At 37.8% G+C, this 19,812-nt stretch overlaps 2 protein-coding genes across 5 annotated transcripts in view; one reads left to right on the forward strand and one right to left on the reverse strand.

The window, feature by feature from the left end:
- mttp (microsomal triglyceride transfer protein) overlaps positions 1–5,468 on the forward strand; it is a 12,398-nt gene extending 6,930 nt beyond the window's left edge. For both annotated transcript variants that reach the window (XM_016531744.1, XM_016531745.1), the window contains 5 exons: positions 834–955; positions 1,064–1,291; positions 2,629–2,753; positions 4,858–5,028; positions 5,136–5,468. In XM_016531744.1, coding sequence (XP_016387230.1) covers positions 834–955; positions 1,064–1,291; positions 2,629–2,753; positions 4,858–5,028; positions 5,136–5,283 — 794 coding nt within the window. In that variant the 3' untranslated portion in view covers positions 5,284–5,468. The remainder of the gene's footprint in view (positions 1–833; positions 956–1,063; positions 1,292–2,628; positions 2,754–4,857; positions 5,029–5,135) is intronic.
- Positions 5,469–9,597: 4,129 nt separating this feature from the next.
- Positions 9,598–18,201, reverse strand: LOC107723175 (uncharacterized). Of its 3 annotated transcripts, XM_016531705.1 has the most exons (3): positions 13,861–18,201; positions 10,546–10,587; positions 9,598–10,455 (listed from the first exon to the last, which is right to left on the reverse strand). In XM_016531705.1, the coding sequence occupies exon 1, from the start codon at positions 18,058–18,060 to the stop codon at positions 13,867–13,869; it is 4,194 nt and encodes a 1,397-aa protein (XP_016387191.1). In that variant the 5' UTR covers positions 18,061–18,201; the 3' UTR covers positions 9,598–10,455; positions 10,546–10,587; positions 13,861–13,866. The 3 variants fall into 3 exon arrangements, with proteins under 3 accessions (XP_016387191.1, XP_016387189.1, XP_016387192.1); XM_016531703.1 differs by having other exon boundaries at positions 9,598–10,587; XM_016531706.1 differs by lacking the exon at positions 10,546–10,587 and having other exon boundaries at positions 10,439–10,455.
- Between the last annotated feature and the right edge of the window lie 1,611 nt (positions 18,202–19,812).

Here is a 19,812-nt window from a genome sequence, read left to right on the forward strand (position 1 = left end):
TCACACTATGAAAAAAAAAAGATTTTTTTCTAAGCAATTTTTACCTGGTGAATGATAAACCAGCCAACATTATATAAATAAATATCTCAGTTACATTAATATCTAAACATTCTAATATACACTAATATAATAACATAATATATGCTATACATTCAAATGTTTGGGATCAGTAAGATTTGTAGACTTGTAGTATTTTTGAATGAAGTCTCTTATGCTCACCAAGGCTGCATGTATTTGATCAAAATTACAGTAAAAACAGTAATATTGTGAAATATGACTACAATTTAAAATAACTGTTTTCTATTTTAATATATTTTCAAATGTAATTTATTCCTGTGATGATAAAGCTGGATTTTCAGCATCATTACTCCAGACTTAAGTGTCACATGATCCTTCATAAATCATTCTAATATGCTGATTTGCTGTTCAAGAAACATTAGATACTTATTATCATCAGTGTTAAGCTGTTCAATATTTTTGTGGAAATTGTGATACATTTTTTTCAGGATTCTTTGATGAACAAAGTCCAAAAGAACAACATTCATTTAAAATATGAATATTTTATAACATTATAAATGTCTTACTGTCATTTTGCTTAATAATAATAATTTAAAAAACTACTTTTGAACAGTACTGTATACCACAATGTCTTTGGGACTTAATTTAAAATAGGAATATTTTATAACATTATAAATGTCTTACTGTCATTTTGCTGAATAATACTGTATACCACAATGTCTTTGAGACTTAGGTCAATAAGCAACCACTTTGGCTCTTAGACCTACATTTTTGTAGAAGAATAAAGTGAATCTGAATTTTCTATCTTTAAACAGGAACTGCTGATGTCACTTGCACCTACAATTTGGACATCCTGTACTCTGGCTCTGGCGTATTGAGGAGAAGCAACATGAACATTTATGGTCAGAGCAACAATGCCTTCCTTCATGGCCTTCAGGTACCGTCGTCATTACCACAACACAGTGTTGACAGACACATATTCCATAAACATGCATTGTGTGTCCTGACATTGATTGTTCTTTGTGTCTGTCATGCTGTATTTCAGGTGACAATTGAAGCACAGGGTCTAGAGTCTCTAATTGCAGCCACGCCGGATGAAGGAGAAGAAGAACTGGAGTCTTTTGCTGGAATGTCTGCTCTGCTGTTCGATGTGCAGCTCCGGCCAGTGACCTTCTTCAAGGGCTACAGTGACCTGATGTCCAAGATGTTCTCCATATCTGGAGATCCAATCAGTGTGGTGAAGGGCCTTATTCTGCTGACAGACCACTCACAGGTATGACATTCACCTCAATGTACACTTTATATTATTTAAGTTATATATATATTATTTGTAATATTACATGGAAATAACATGGCTATAATTTCAAATAAATGCTGTTCTCTTGAACTTTCCATTCATCAAATAAACCTGAAAAAATATCATATTAAGCAGCACAACTCATTGATTGTTTTTAACATTGATAATAGGAAATTTTTCTTGAGCAGCAAATCAGCATAATAGAATGATTTCTGAAGGATCATGTGACACTGAGACTGGAATAATGATGCTGAAAATTCAGCTTTGCCATCACAGGAATAAATAACATAGAAAACAGTTGTTTTAAATTATAATAATATTTCACAATATTACTGTTTTTATTGTAATTCTGATTAAAACATGCAGCCTTGGGATACATAAGAGACATTTAAATTATTCAAAAACCACAAACATTTGAATGCTCGCTAGTGTATAATGTTACAAGATATTACCATTTAAAAACATCAAATATAAATACACTATATGGGCAAAAGTATTGGGACACCCTCTTCTAATGAACAGGTTTGACTACTTTAGTAATTTCCATGAGTACAAATCTTAATGTTTAAGCATATAATGATATTCTAGAGAATTGTGTGCTTCTATTTTTATAGCAACAGTTTGGACAGGACCCTTTTCTATTCTAACATGACAGTGCCTCTGTGCATAAGGCAAGGTTCAAAAAGAAATGATTGATTCAGTCGGTGTGGAAGAACCTGACTTGTCTGCAAGTTCTAATCCCACCTGAGCACCTCCGGTGTGACTTTAAATGTAGACCTTGAGCCAAAAACTCATCACCAAACACCAGTGAATTAGAAGCACACAATTCCCTAGAATATAATTTTATGCTTAAACACTAAAATTTGTACTCATGAAAATTACTAAATAAGTCAAACCTGTTCATTAGAAGGGGGTGTCCCAATACTTTTGTCCATATAGTGTATGTAACAACGTTCGTAGGTCGGGAAGAAGGAGTCGGGAACCAGCGAACATTTAAATACTTTAATAAAATAAACAAACACAAAATAGCGCGACAGCCCCTCGCGGATGACTGTCGCGCACAAACAAAACCAAAACACAAAATAAAGTCCAGGCCTGGTCCTCTCTCGTCTTTCACTGTCGTCACTCCTCCTTTTATCCTTCCGGAGCTCCTCCGTGGGACTCGAGACCGGTGAGTGGTGCAGGTGTCGCTCATTATCAATTACTCCACCGGCCTCGCTCCGTTCCCACGGCTCTCGGCCCCGCCCCCACTCGTCACAGTGTATTTTCTTTTTGATGTATTAAAAAATCTTGCTTTCTCGCTTTCTTTGAAGGTGATTCCTCTACAGTCTGGTCTAAGAGCCAGTGCTGAGTTCCAAGGTGGTCTGGCCATCGATATCTCTGGAGGGATGGAGTTCAGCTTGTGGTACAGAGAGTCTAAGACGAGCGTCAACAACAGGTAGATCTTTTAAAACTCCTTATATGGGGATGATGTCGTGAATTCAGATATAGATCCGATCCAATTAAAACGACAGCCCATGATGTCCTAATGGAAGGCATTTCACCCTTGGTTGCTTTGGATGCAATGATGGATTTGTTAAAATCGACCACTTAAATTGCTTATTTAGAAACCATTGCCAGAGGTTTTTCTTCACTAGGTTTTCCAAATGACAGTAAATACGATGCCGGTGCATCTTATTATAACATCATTAATCCTTCAGAGAGATTCGATGCTAATCCACATCTTTAGCCACAACTGCACCTGCTTGCTTACTATTAGTTTGTGGATGAAAGCAATGGCAACTCAGCTAAAATGAGACAGGCGGGAAATGAGGGCAATGGAAAGATGCTGAGGTAGGAGTAAACGATCAGGTGTTGAGGGTAAAATTAGGTTATGATATCGATTGTGAGAAACCGAATCCTCTCAGGGAGAGATTTCTGATTTTTACATTTGAAGAGGTAAAGACAGTTTATGTTATAAAACTTTCTAACAAGGGAATACATTTTTTTTTTTTACCTTACTTTTAGCACTGTGGGTTCGCTGTGTTCTTTGTGTGATGATGGGTATTTCTGGGTGGCATCTGGTTTTCTACATCTGCCAGCCCTCAGGATAGGCAGGGGCAGGTGTATGGATCAGGGCGGTAGGCTTTACCTTCTCTGAAAACACACACACACACACACACACACACACAAGAAGACAAACAAAGACTCATTGACAGACAGACAGACAACCTAATACGTAAACACATGTGTGTGTGGGCACACAGAAGCGGGGAAAACCGATAGAAAGATAGTTACGCACACAGACGCACATAGTCTGACACAAGTGGGATATGTTTAGAAACTAAATAAACCACAGCTCTCTTGGGCGCACAAGATTAGCATGCCTCTACTCAGCCCACTCATCACGGGCAGTCATGCTGAATAGATCATTTAAGGTGGAGGTTGAAAGCATGGAACCATGTGATATGTGAGCCTAAACACCAAAACTGACTCAGCAGAGCCCCTGAGAAAGAGACTATGGCAATAAATCTCTATCTTAAGTTGTTCTCTGGAGCATGTGTTGTAGGAAGAATGAGCGTAAACATCTTTATATAAAAAAGCTAAAAATAAAGTTGAGACCGAGTTTAGAATCAAGTTATCATGTTATCAGCGCATCCAAAGAAAAAAAAAAACCTCCACACTTGGGGTGGAACATTTCAATTAATATTAAAAACTGAGTTGACTAATTGTAACAAAAATGGTAAAAAATTTGGCATAATCAGTGAAAGTACTCAGTGTTATTTTGTATACTATTGTTTATTAATATTTTGTATTAGATTTGTTTTTATATTTTAATTTCTTGTCATGTTGTTTTTGTCTTCTTTTGTCTTTTACATTTTTTTTTCTATTTAGCACCCATATTTATGTCAGTTTTAGTTTTAGTAATTTTAGTAATTTAACTTACACTTATTTTCTGTTCGCCGTCAATGCAACATTTCTCATTTTCTCAACAAGTTTTTTTAAGTTGAAGTTTTTCCATCTAATATTTTATTTTATTTCAGGTTTATTTCAGTTAAGGAAAACATTTACATTTAATCATTTAGCAGATGCTTTGATCCAAAGAGACTTACAAATGAGGAGAGTTTTAGTTAATAATAACACTGAATCTAATTTATTTTTAATCTAAGCAACTCAAATTTTGTTTAAAATTGTTCATTATTTATTTCAGTTTTACGTATTTTATTTCATTTAGTTGCCAAGTTTTCTAAGCTTTTATTTTTATTTATTTATTTAGAGAGAGAGAGTGAATGAATGGGACTGAAGCAAAAAAAAAACACATTTTAAAAAATTGTACTCATCTACTCTGCTTCTAAATAATCTTAATAAATGAATTAATAAAAATAGAAAATCTGCACAGAGATGCATTGCTGTTCTTGAAAGCTTTTAGAACACTGAAGTAAAAAAAAAAAAAAAAAGTAAAAATCATCCTGACAGTGCTAAAGAAATAACTGAAGATTTACTGTGTGCTTACCGAGATTTTTTAGCGTACTTTCTAAGCTCATCCTTGACATTGTGTGCAGGGGAGCGTTGGTCGTCATCGGTAATGTGACAGTGGATACAGGCTTCGTAAGCGCTGGAGTGGAAGTAGGTTTTGAGACAGAGGCCACCCTGGACTTCATCACCACCGTGCAGTTCTCGGAGTACCCCTTCCTCGTCTGCATGCAGATGGACAAAACCACTTTCCCCTTCAGGTATCTGTCAACCAATCAGATCTTAGGGCTAGAGAATGGGTTATATTCTTTTGAAAAATGTGTCAGATGAACAAAACTAACCTGTTTTTGCATCTGGTGTGCTCTAGAGAGACTGTGTCCAAGCAGGAGAAACTGCCCTCAGGACAGACATTCTCCTTAAAGAGGAGCAGAGATCAGCTGGTGCCGGGCTCAGAATTTCCTCTACACCAGGAGAACTCCAACATGTGCAAGAAAGTCTTTGAACAGGCCTGGTAGACAAGCTGGGACTGCACTGGATTCTTTGGCTAGCAAACGTAAAAGGTTTTCATGCAAACAATCACATTACATTTTGTCTGTATGTGCTGAAACCTTGAGTCAGTCAGGGAGGCGAAGGGTTGTGCACTCTTAAAAATAAAGGCTCCAATTATTATTTTTTTTAACCCTAACCCATTTTGGGTTCCCCAAAGAGCCTTTCAGTGTTTTTTTTACTTGGTGTGAAGAACATTTTAATAATCTAAAGAATCTTTTTCCACTATAAAGTGGAATAAAGAGGTTCCATGGATGTTAAAGGTTCTTGATGGAACCATGAATGCCAATAAAGGACCTTTATTTTTAAGAGTGTACTATAAGAGTCCTTACAATATGTCTAGCCCTGTTTTCTCCATTTATGAATGATTAGCACAAATTCAATTTATATTTTCGTCCATTTTTATAAATAATAGGAATGTATAAAAATGTTGTCAGGATAACCAATGGCACTCTCGTCATGTGACAGAATTATTCGACCCATAAAAACAAAAGTGAAATATTTATAAACGACAACATTACAGCATTATAACAGGACTGTGTATTTGAGGTGCTACTGTGTTATTTATTTAATCAGAGGGCTTTCTGACACACTTCATCCCTCCACAGGCAGTTCATGCTGTCTGGTTTCCATGATTACACCAGATGTTTACATTCTTGAGAATATTTATGGCAGTCTTGTACATGGGAAGATAATCAACCATGAATAAAGTTTTTGTCTTTTTTTGATTTTTTTTGTCATCTTCTTTGGTGTAAAAATCATTGAAAGTGTTAACTTTTAATAATATAGAATATCTCTTTATCTATTACAATGTGACTATCATTTTAATGCATCTACTGAGTTTTTATTAAGCTAAAATAAGGATAAATGCAGACTATTTAACTTGGTTAGACCTTTGTCAGCATGTCTGAATTTAAAATATAGCCTATTTATATAATGAATATACGTAAAACATTGTTTTGAATAAATCTCAATTAAAACAAATTAAATATACACAATACACTTTGTGGGGTTTTGGCAAATGAAAGTTGATTCTTCTGTTTAATAGTCCTGAGAACACTGTAAATAATAATAATAATCCATCTACTTAAGTTCAGTTGCTGCCATCAATTTTTAAGTATAATCAAATTGGCCATATAAGTCATTTTATAAAAATTGAGTTGAATCTCATATTGGTTAAAATTAGTTGGAAATTGGTTTGATGAGTTAATGGAAACACATATGTAGCCATGGCTTATTGATCTTTTTTTTTTTTTTACAGTTAACATAGAACAAATATAACGTTTTAAAAATATCAAAGTAAAAATAGTCAGCTACTTTTTAAGGCTTCTGTTTAACTATACAGAACCTGTTTTATTTCATTTCTATTTAATTTATTGAATTCCACCTAACTTCTCAACCTTTGATGAAGATCTTTATGCAGGAGTGTAACATAAATACATTTTCATAATACAGGAAAATGCCATGCTGGCATTGTCCTTTGACCCATGTTCTTTGACCTGCTGTTTGAGAGTGTTTTATTGGCCAAAATCATGTAAAGTCATTACAGTCATTAGTAATTAGATATCAATTTGATATCATAGACTGTAAAGTTTGATATGAATAAACGTTAAAATACGTCATTTTAAAAGGGCACCCTAGCTTTTAGCTGCCCTCAGTAATAGACATAAACTAAAAACTCCCATTCTGATTTCATCTGCTCTTCATTTATAATTAAATGCTGAAAAGTGTGTAAATAACATAAACAACAAGCGCTTTTTTTTTTACAAAAACTTACTTCGTATAAACACAATAGTTGGAGTTCCGCTTGGTGGCGGTTGTCAACTGAAAACCAACAACTGCGGTCTCGTGGACATTCCTATCTCGCGGCGAACAGCAGCTGAGCGCGCGTGTCTGTCACTGGCGCTGCTACCATGGCGACCGCGTAAACAAACGCACAAACTGTCAAACTGAAAGCTAATGCCTCTGGCGGGTGAAGTTTCAGGAGCTCACGGAAAACTTACCTAGCACACTGGCATCAGGTCAAACGACCCTCTGCCAGCTGTGTAAATCAAGCGGGCCCCACAACAACTATCTGCTTCTCTTGAAGATTTAAGGCCTTTTGAGGTCAACGGCGCTACACGAGGGTGTGAGAGAAAGGCTAGGTGATGTAGTACAGAGAATCTGAAGAGAATTCTCTCAGGAGGACTAATACCAGAAATGTGACCCTGTATTCATTTTTTTATCTCGCACAAACTGTCAGCTCAAGCTAATGCCTCTGGCGGGTGAAGTTTCAGGAGCTCACGGAAAACTTACCTAGCACGCTGGCATCAGGTCAAACGACCCTCTGCCAGCTGTGTAAATCAAGCGGGCCCCACAACAACTATCTGCTTCTCTTGAAGATTTAAGGCCTTTTGAGGTCAACGGCGCTACACGAGGGTGTGAGAGAAAGGCTAGGTGATGTAGTACAGAGAATCTGAATAGAATTCTCTCAGGAGGACTAATACCAGAAATGTGACCCTGTATTCATTTTTTTATCTGAAAGCTGAATAAATAAGCGTTCCATTGATGTATGGTTTGTTAGGATAGGACAATATTTGGCTGAGATACCGCTATTTGAAAATCTGGAATCTGAGGGTGCAAAAAATTTTTTTTCAAAATATTGAGAAAATCGCCTTTGAAGTTGTCCAAATGAAGTTCTTAGCAATGCTTTTCAAAATATTGAGAAAATCGCCTTTGAAGTTGTCCAAATGGAGTTCTTAGCAATGCATATTACTAATCAAAAATTAAGTTTTGATATATTTACGGTAGGAAATTTACAAAATATCTTAATGGAACATATGATATTTACTTAATATCCTAATGATTTTTGGCATAAAAGAAAAATCGATAATTTTGATGTTATAATGCTTGGTGTTTATAATGTTAAAATAATGTTGGTTATTGCTAAAAATATACCCGTGCTAATTATGACTGGTTTTGTGGTCCAGGGTCACAAATGAGCTTGGGAAATTTCAATTACTTTTTAAATCTGTGCCATGTTTGCACATTAAAAATGGAATACAATTCTTTCACGTTTCATATTGCTTTCTACACTCTACATCATTATTGTTACCTTAAAGATCAATTATATATATATTTTTATTTTATTTTATAAAAACCAGTTAGAAGTTACTATATATTATGCAATTTTAAGTTACCTGACAAAATATTTTTACTAGGCTATATATAATAGCAAACTGTCATTCTATATGTGACCCTGGAGCACAAAACCAGTCTTAAGTCGCACTAGCCAAAAATACATTGTATGGGTCAAAATTATTGATTTTTCTTTTATGACAGAAATCATTAGGATATTAAGTAAAGATCATGTTCCGTGAAGATATTTTGTAAATTTCCTACTGTAACTTATGACTGGTTTTGTGGTCCAGGGTCACATATGGCTGCCATGTATTTGTTTTGTGTGCATACAGTGCAAACCAACAAAAATAATGAAATAACACTAACCGCTTCAACATGCAATCCTCAACCTATAATGGAACATTCAGAGACTAGGTGATCTTTTTAACAGCCCATACAAAAGGCAGCTGAGTGGGCCAATAGATTCCTCCAATGTTACTCGTGTACTATTAACATCACTGGAACTAGACGTATAAGTGATTTTAATAGTGCAATGACGTGCATGTTCCACTGAATGTGTTTTAATGTGAGTTAAGGAGGCTACTTGATTTATTCTTATACAACTTATACAATTGGATGTTTTATTCGTACCCACATTACTCAGCAAAACTCTTTCAAAATACTCAGAAAAATCTTTAGCACACCAAGTATTGTATTTATGCATCATGAATAAGTATCATAATGAGTAAGTATCTAAAATCTAATTTTGTCATATTTTGATAGCAACTCTCATGATGGAAGAATATGTATTTGTGGATTTTTTGATCATTATATGAAATGTATTAAACTTACAGAACTTGCTGTTATATTTATATACTCACATTCAGAAAAACTCTTTCAAAATACCCATATTCAGCATACCAAGTTAATGTATCATAAGTACCATAATGAGTATCAAAATAAGTGTTATAATTTATTATGAAGCAGGTTGTAGCATCTTAATTTGTGTTGTTGTTGTGATTTAATAATAGAATATTCATCTAATACCATATATTATTACAAATTATGTTTAATCTGTTTTTCTCGGTCATATTTTTAAGTGGTAGCAACACTCATCATGTATTGGTTATTTTTTGATTACATGAAATTTTAACCAAGTGTTATCTTTACGGAATTAATTTGAATATCACATTTATAATAAGCATTTTTTTAACACTGACAGAAATAACAATGAATTCCTTCTAAAATTGGTACATAGATTGGCCAGCAGATCCATATACCTTTAATCATATAGATCAATGTAACAAAATAGACAAAAAAAAAAATGAACAGGGAGAACAGATGATGGAAAAGAAGGGGTAAAACAGAACAAAAGTATAAGGAGTATTATACTGTGGAGGCAAAATGAGATAGCAACATGCCTGCACTGCAAACTGAGGTAATTGGCAACATAAAGATTGAGACAATTTTTAAATGTACAAGTATTTTCAGTTCAAGCATTATTATTATTATTACACTGAACTCCCCAATGATCCGTCCGTCACTATAATAACAATTATCATCACAGTGAGAGGAAACAGACACACATTTACTCTGTCTCTCTCACACACACAACATGGGCACCACACAAAATGCTTCTCTTTCTCTATCTCTGTTTCTCTCTCTTTCACACAAGCCATGCTTTACTCAATCAGAACTTGCTACCTCCAGGTAGATAAAAAGGAGTCCATAAAAATACAAACACTTTATACAACAAAATGAAAACTTGAACAAAAAACATTTTCCCTTAACTATGCAGTGCTGGATGGACAAAAAGATAGTTGCCTCAAAAAGTCTACAGACTACATAAATAGCAAATGTTGCACAAAGCTGCTTTAAAATGTTTCATCTTTAGCTTTTCAACATTGCAAAAGTCACAGATCAGGAGGCAACACCGGGTAGGAATTGATGAAGACAGATGTGGGATACTGTGAAACATGTCAGAGGAATTTTTTTTATGAAGTGGGAGGAGGACTGACTCCGACAGACAGACACAGACCATCCTGAGAAGGAAAAGGAGAGAACAGACCAATCAAAGGAACGATAAATATCAAGGCTTAATTATATTAATCTAATAGTGATACTTAACTTACTTATTTGGGTGTTTCTTTAACTGCATATTTTGGCCCTGTGGACTTTTAGAGAAAAAAAAACATTATTAGAGATTTTAATTTGTCTACTAATAATGTTCTAATACTTTTGCAATTCATACATTTAGAATTGTATAATTTTTTATACTCTTTTTTTAATATAATAATATATATAAATGTCAATTCTCAAATTTTTTCTCAATAAAAATGGTTTTTCTTTCCTAATTTCTTAACATTTTATGTATCATAGACAATTAAGTATTTTCAAATAATATAAAAAAATTACACAATAAAAAATAAAAAAAATCGTTTAAAAATCTATTTAGGCCTACCTTGATTTTTCCATTTTATAAAAATTCCATTGAAAAAACAAGGAAAACTTTATTTAAAATTGTTAGTTGTGATGGAAATTAGTGAGGTAAAGTTGTAATTTGTGCAAAAAAATACAAACTGTTTTTCACACAATGAATATTGTGTTTATGCTATTGAGTTCATGCTTATTTCACTCTTTGTTTAGATTCTCATTGTTTAAAAAAGTAATAATTCATATTTCTATGACAGGTTTTCATATTTAACAAAAATTTGTCAATGAAAGAAAGAAAGAAAGAAAGTCATTTGAAGCAACAAAAATAAAAAAGGGGGGAAATTGTATCATGACACTTTCTATTGAAATGCTATAATTTTATATACTACTGTACAATAGGGATGTGCATCTCCATGACTGAGGCTGATACGATACGCATCTCGATGCATAGCCAACGATACGATACATTAACGATACATATGAAGCAGCTACCGATGCGATGCGATGCGATACGATTCACCCCTGTTACGATGCAGTGCGATCTGATTTCGATTCGATTTGATTCAACACAATGCAATTCGATACAATGGAAAAAATATGATCAATGCCTCGAGGGCTGTTTCATAAGGCTTATTTCAGTTAGTCTGACTCATTGTCAAATGATTTGGTTCCATAAAGCAAATTTAACATAGGTTTTGGACTTTAATCCCCGCTTTTCCTCGGGTCTCCGTGGTGTTGTGATACGTCATATTCACGCAGCAGCGGTGATGAGAGAACGTGCTTGAGAAACAGTTTAGAGAAGAGAAATCAATCTAAATGTAAAATACTGGTCACAGATTATTGGTCACTTTCTAAACAATAAAAGTATAGCATAGTATAGTAAATAAATAGTTTTTTACCGATGCAAATATGTTAGAAACGATGCATCCCGATACAAATGCCAACTTGTATCCGATGCACACTTTTTAAACCGATGCATCGCATTGTTAACTTTTTATGCCGATGCACCAAGCGAATCGGGGAATCTTCCCATCCTTACTGTACAACATACAGCATAACATAAATGGAAAACAAAAGATTAGAATAAGTCTGCATGACAATGGGTGTCTTTCATCACAAGCATTAAATATGCAGTCAGTGACCATATTGCTTTCATCGCTGCATCCAGTATTGCAGCAGACTGAAGAATCTCTAAAGTTCACATATGAATGACCCTCTCACTCCGTCTCTCTCTATAAAAAGGTTTGACCCTGCTGCAGCTTGTTGGTCCTCTGATCGGCCCCAACAGCTGTCATCCTACTGCCTCAGCACAACAAATACTTTACTCGCTGACCTTTCCACACACATACACACGCTCCAGCTCACACTCACACATGCATACTGTCAAGTGCCAGCAATAGTTGCCAGTGTTTGGTATTTCTATGATTTTGTTGATGTGCATCATGAGAAAAACATGATACATACATATTTTCATTTGCAAAGTCTTGACATTCACTTTTTGTGTGTATGAGACATTAATTGTTGGTTCCTCTGTAGATTTCTTTCTCATCTTACCTAAACATCTTAGAAAGTGTTTTACTTGCCACAGTGGCCTTTATTTTGCTTACCGACACTATTCTTTGTCAAGCTGCTTTAATTCAAACTGAAAAATTAAATCAGATGTGTTACTGGTGATGAAGCAACATCAATACATCAGACATAGTAAAGCGATTAAAAACCCCAAAACCTGGACACATTAAACTATCTAACAAGTCTCAACTTTTCATCAATATTCAGGCCCAAGTACATACACGAGTATTATAGACTGTAAAATTCATAACTTCATTCACATTCACTTTTTCACACAATATTGCTCCACGAAACCCACATAGATAATCATAGACACAAAAGCAGTTTTTTTCTTTTTTGCCTGTCCATATGTATGTTTTATAGCCTATACTAAATATTGTTAATGTTTCATACTATTAAGAAATCTTCACTGTAAGAAGAGAAGCAAGTGGTTGGGATTCAGTACAATCTGGGTCCCACTTTATATTAGGTGGCCTTTACTATGTACTTATATTTAAATTAATCATTTGATGCAATGCACTGTACATACATGTTTTTACATTGTACTTATATTTTAAAAATACCTGCATGTAATTACATCCAATTTCTGTAATTACATTTATAATTACACTGTTTACCCATCCCTTACACCTTAACCCACCCTTAAACCTACCCATACCACCAAACCTGTCCATAACCTTACCCTATCCCACCTCAATAGCAGCAAAAGTGTTTTGCAATACAATATGACCACAATAAGTGCATTGTACTTTTTTATGTAAGTAAATAGTATTTAAGGACAGCTAATATAAAGTTGGACCCAAATCTATTTTATTTAACAACAAAAAAATAATGAATTAAGTGCTACTAATTACTAAATATCAAACTTCATCAATAGCAATTGCAAACAAATGATGTTTGGCCTCTTTTTTTTTTTTTTAGAATGATGTTTATTTATCTGGTCCCAATGTGATTTCAGTAAACACTCTCAGGAAAATGGTTGAAGGATGAAGGACAACTAATATGTACACTTTAGGTACTCAAATGTACTTTAAAAGTACTGATATGTACCATTTAGGGGTAAAGAAGCTACAAATATGTATTTTTTAGCTTTTGCACCTAAGGGTACCACCCCAGTGACAGCCTTGTACTTTTTTTTTCTGAGAGTGAATGTATGAAGTCAATTCCCAGGGTGTAGTTCAACACACTAACTATGAATTAAATTTGCTCCACTAACGTTTCACAAGTGTCATTTTTAAAAGCAAATTATTTATTTTATCAATTGAAACATTTTTGTTTGCCTTCATTTTCAACAGCAAATTGCTTGCATTATATATTGATTAAGCTCAAAAAGCTTCAGAGAAAGCAATATTTGTAATAAATGCAACATGATTTATATTTTGTTGCTCAACTTGAAGACAACTCATACATTTTTTGACACGCACAGCCATGCAGTGGCCACTTACCTTCTGTTACCGATGCTCCACCACAAAGCTCATGGTTGTGCCGTCAAAGGAGGGAGGAGCAACAATACGAGCACCTTGCTGGGATGTAATACTGATGACAGGTTTGGGGGTGCTGCTGGGAACTGCGGTGCCCTGCGGGATCAGATACATGCTGCCCGTCTCGACCGTGTCTTCTCCCTCCGAGCAGGTGGAAGAGTGGGACTGGGGGACCGGGTGAGGATGGGGTGGCAACAGGGTCGAGGGGTAGACCAAGTAGGTGGGGGGATAGGCTGCCGCAGGACCGAGGGCGACCGGCGAAACGGACACAGGCACTAGGGTGAGTAATAAAGGAATGTCCAAGTACTGACCACTCTCAGGATAGTAAAAGTGCTGGGCGGCTGGCTGCATGGGCACAGGAGTGTCCACTAAGTAGTACTGGCCAGTGGAGGGGTCCAGCAGGAGCTTGCGCTGGATGTGAGGCGGTGGGAGGTCCGCCGGGGGGGTAAGGCAGAGGAGCTGGGGTTGAGCAGCAGGTACGGCCGGCAGGGGCATGGCGTGGTGATATATTGTGGCCGTCTGACTATCAGGAGACCAAGACTCCATTACGATAGGTGAGCGTTGCAAGGGCTGATGGGAAGGCTTTAGGTGCGATGCTTGTGAGGGTTTCGAATCGGAAGCGTGAGCTTTGACAGGGATTGTTAGGTAATTGTCAGAATCTGTCTGCTGGTGCTCTTTCTGGTGCTTTTCCTCACTTTTCGATTTAGAAGGACAGATTTTCAGCGACAACGGAGCTTTATGAGATTGTGTGGAGAGGGTGTAGTTTCTGCTTGAAAACATTTGCTGAGTGCTGTCATTTGTTGTATTTATACGTGGAGGTGCTTTGAGGTTACTGCCCAGACTAAAAACGCACTTGTCATTGAAAGAATCTGCCCTTTGGGTTACTAACTTAGCCGTGTCTTCCTGGCCGTGAGAACCTGTTAGCATACACGCTTTATCCTCGTCAACACCAGAACTCGAGGTTGCGGACGACTTTTCAACGTGCAGCTGCGAGCTAGTGTCTGCTTTCCCGTATTCATTCTCAATGTCCGTTTTGGTCGTGACTCCTTGCTCCTCTCGTGTGATGAGCGAAAGCACGTGACTGTCCGTGATTGGTCGCGGAGCTTGCGTTTTGCGCTTCCATTCATTCCTATCAAAAAAGTACAGTTGCTCCATAGTTTTCACAGCTGCCTTTAACTTTTCAAGAGCTATTTGATTCGAAACCTTCGACTCGGGTTTCTTCTCGCTGCCTTCTGCTGCTTTTTCTGGTTTTTGTTTTGCCGCTTTAGCGTCGATTTTTAAGCTAAACTCTGGTTGTTCAGTCACAGGTTGCTTAGCGCACGGCACTCTGGGTGCAGCGCGCAGGGTTTCACTTTTAGTAGCCCACTCCGAGAGATTTGGTGATAATCTCACCGTTTCACCAACATTATCGCCCGTGTTAACAGGCTCTGAGGGTTTTGCGGCATTGTTTGTGTTCACAGACTGGCATTTTATTACCATTGGTGTAGGAAATGGTTTCTTGTCAGGTCCCCTATTAACAGGTTTGCTCTCCTCTCGTAATGCTGTGGATGTCATCCCTGATGAACTGGAAGAATTTTCTAGTGCTACAAACCGATATGAGCTTTTTACCAATTTGCGCACATCTCGAACCTGATGAATAGGTGTCTGGAACTTACATTTACTATCTCTAACATCCCTCACCATAAAATGCGGCACTTTGTCTGATATGGTCAATAAATGGCTTTTAGATTCTCTCATCGCCTTTTTAGCGTTGGTGTTATGATGGATATTGGGCGTTAACAGATTGGTGATATTGAATTGATTGCTTTTGTTTTCTTTAACACTTCGCAGGCGTATTTTGATTTCGGGGGCTTTTTGGCACTGTGAGGTTTGGTTTGTGTCCGCAGGGCTACGGAGCTGGTCAGAGCTCAGTTTTCCGCACCCTCCCCCATCTGACTCTGCAAGTTCTCCAGTCACTTTCAGATTATGTAATGAAAGCCCGGCAGCTTCCTTTTCCTTAGGCATAAGCTGCGAGCTAGGGACATACAAGTGAGACATCTTAATCATCTTACTACTCTCGCCCTCAACACTTTCACTGCTTTCCGTCACAGGTCTAATTGAGGTGTCTGGCAGTGGCGACTCCTCCTCCAGTGTGCACTGAGATTCTCCATCACCTTGTGCTTCCTGGTCTCCATCTTTCCAGGTTTTAAAAGCACTCTTTTGGCTGGGGGTCAAAGGAGTCTTTAGTGGTCCGCTTGAGTCTAATTTAGAGGTCATTTCTGGGTCACAGGGTGACTCAGCAGCATGGCAACACGGATTCTCTTGCGGCTGGTCTGTTGCATCACCAAGCTCCTCTTGAGAGTGTCCTGAGGCGGTTTCTGAAATCTGTCTTTGCAAGCTCTTCACAGTCTCTTTGCAATCCTTAGCATGGGGGCACACTTGTGGAACGGGATATGTGTCGCTTATTTCACCTCTTTCCATTTTACGCTCTTGCTCAAACTGCATTTTCTTGGAAATAACATTTTTCAAAAGGCTAGAGGCAAAGATGGCTTTCTTGTGGGCATCTTCAGAGGTCTCACCGCAAGGACTTTCTGCTTCACACCCCTCCTTGGCTGGCGTGGTGCCGGTAACATCAGCTGTAGCACGTGACATTATGGCATTCAGAGCGCGTTTTGCGCGCCTCTCGCGCGCAGATATCCCTGCTCCAACGTTACAGTTAAAGTTCAAGGTTTCAGTAAGTGTGATAGTTTCACCCGGTTTGCTTCGTAACTCTATTTTCTTAGACGCCTGCTGAGAGTTCAAATTATTCTTCAGCGACACTATTTTAGTCTGAGTGCTAGGTGTATCAGTTTGAACCATGTCTTTTATGTTCGTACATTCTGTGCTTTTATTTCCCTCCATAACAGGCGTAGAGTTCTTGTGCGCCTCACGTGTCAAATTGCCGTAATTCAAGTCGACGAAAGCGGACCATTTGTTAAAACTCAGTCCGTGTTCTGACACCGAGGACTCACTCGAGCTGCTCAAATTTATGGCATCAAAGTAAGGGCAAGCCAAACTCCGGAAGGAGCGCGCGGTGAGGTTACGCACCTCTTTATCAGCATCATCCAGTTCGCTGACGGAACTAGACGCGCCACTGGAATATTCGTTGATGTCTTTTCCCCTCAGTTTGCTCGCGAGGTGCTGGCGACCCGGAGGAGGGATAAAGTAGCGGTCAAACAGGGTCTCGCTTTTGGAGTCAGAGCTTTTAAACGAATAATGACTCCGCTCACCGGCACGTCTGGTGTGAAAGCGGACATTCCTGTGTCCTAACAGACCGGCAGGTTCGTTGACCGCGCGCGAAGACGTTTTGATTGACACGTGAATATGTCCGGCTGAATTTCCAAGCTGTCCGGCGCCCTCATCCGAGCTGGCACATTTATCGGATTCACAACGTTCACTCTCGGTGCTGACCAGAGCCCCTGAGGCGGAAAGCTTCGCTGCGCGTGAAGCGAGAGGAACTTTATTGCTCTTGGACTTGCTTTGGATTCTTCCGAGAGTCGTCTCGTCGCTGTCAAATGATGCGTAGTCAACAAATGAATACACCAGATTATCATCCTCGAAATCCCAGCAGGGTCCGCGTCCAAGCTCGTAATCCACATCGTGATCCAACTCCGTCAGCTGAATCTCGTGCGTCGTTATATAGTGTGACTCTACGTCCGCCACGCTCGTGCTGCCCTTAGATTCGCAGCGACTGTTCAAGTACATGTCGGTGTATTGTAACTCCTCCGTTTCATACGACGCAGATTTTGCATCTTCGGATTTTGCATCTGTTCCCGCGTCCACATAATCATCTATAAACGGAGCGCGCTCTCCATAAAGTCCCTCGGAATGGCATTTCCCCGCGTGACATTCTTTCGATGAACTTTTAGCAGCATTTCCAGTCTCCTCTCGCTCCCCAGGACTCTTAATCCCGGAGATGGATGCATCGCCTTTACATTTGAATATTGCCAGCTGGTTCCCTTCGCCTGTGAATGTGACTTTTACGGTCTTTGTGCTGTCTGACTTCATGTCCGATGGGTTGCCCAGGTCTACATAATTTGTTTCGCTGTGATCGTCACTTTTGAAGTGCTCTTTCGTGTCTGCCAGAGGCTTTTTTAACGGTCCGGTGTCCTCTCTGCTCGAGATGGCCGTTTGAAGTGTCTCCATCTGCTCTTAACGGCGTCCCGCACGGAGATCAGTGGTGTTGCCTCTGACACCGGACCGCAGCACGGTTTGTGTGAGCGAGGGGAGACACTGCGGCGACGACGACTACAGAGGGAGAGAGAGAGAGAGAGAGAGTGTGTCACCGCACAGGTACGATCCCCTTACCGCTAATCATAGGTCTAGTAATGATAATGACGTAATGCTATAAATGATAACTACATAGCTGACATTAACATGACACTTTTTAGGCTGTCCTCTAGGCAAAGAGCAATTAAGGACGTAAAACTAATACGCGTAATGATATTTTAGGATGTCTGGAAATATTTCAACGTTAAAGGTAAGCTATGTCATGTTAAGGGGTAGGTTTAGTTCTTGGGGAATACGTGAGCAATTTACATTTCTAATAATAAAAAAATTAACTACTATTTAGAAAAGAAAAATGACATATGCTATATTTTGCTCACAAAATTTCAGTTTGTTTAAAGTTTGTTTAAAAATATGCATAACCCAGCCATGAGAAGGATTTACGTTTATTTAAATATTATTTTAGATTTTTTTTTCCTTTAATGGAACAAACTACGCATTATAATGCACTAGAATCTTCAGGACAGTATGGAAATGTATATTAAATATTACTTGTAGTTGCGGGCAGAATTCTCTTTTAACACCATCCCTTTATCTTTATAATATTACGGTTTCATTCAAATTCAGAAACTATGACTATTAGTTCAACCACTGGCACAATTTACCCCAAAGCTTCTGACACAGTTACTATTTTAGGAAGGATGTCTCATGTAATAGTTCAAAGCTAACATTTACCAACATAAATGGATAATTCATCACGTTTTAAATATCTTTTTTTTTTTTGGCCTTGATAAATTCAATTTCAAATAATATTAGTATAGAATAATTATTTTGATATGCAAAGACAGTTTGTAGAATTAAAACAATACTTCTACAATAGTTTCTTTTTACATGTGCATCTCTTAATCAAAGGCAGCTGTATATGAAGTGTCCTTAATTCACATGACAAATTTTGCGGCAGTTTCCTAGATCAAAGGGACGACACATCACACCCCATTCCCCACTACACAGGTATTATTAGACATAGTCATAGTCCACAAAGCTTAGAGCAAAACACTGTGCTCAGAAGAGCCGTGGGTCTATTGTAGGCGCGCACCTCCTAGAAGCTCGCTCACATAACGCGAGTATAGAAACATTTGTTGTCAACTGAATGTTATCAATGTCTGCCTCTGGGCCACGACAGCTGCATGCCCGTATTAGAGCCAGTGCCTGCTGCCAACCATACAGAAGGCAAGTTGGCCCTGGGAAAGAGACATGAGAAGCACAAACCAACAAAGAGAGAGAGAAAAGAACAACTGCAGAGGTGTGAGGGATATGACAGTCTGAAATCATGGCTTTCATTAAGAAAGAAGGCTATACAGACTTTTACAATAAATCTAAGATGGTGATATCCAGTCTAATAACAGCACATTCGCCTTTAAATCCTAGTTTTCAAAATGCAATGTGAAATTTTGACCTTGGTAACACTTTAAAGTAAATAGTGAAAGATCGGGGCTAGTTGTCACATGGGGAACTTTCAAAAACTGTTAACTTTTCTCAGTAAATAAATTCAAAAGTCCAGTAATTTTCTATTTTGTATGTTGGTTACAAACACAAAGTTAAAAACTTTTAATCACCTAGTAAATCAGTGTAACTTTTAAATCAGGAGATTTTCTTTTCATTTTAATTTCC

This window comes from Sinocyclocheilus rhinocerous, unplaced genomic scaffold, assembly GCF_001515625.1.
Source record: "Sinocyclocheilus rhinocerous isolate Xijiao unplaced genomic scaffold, SAMN03320098_v1.1 scaffold1325, whole genome shotgun sequence".
NCBI lineage: Eukaryota > Metazoa > Chordata > Actinopteri > Cypriniformes > Cyprinidae > Sinocyclocheilus > Sinocyclocheilus rhinocerous.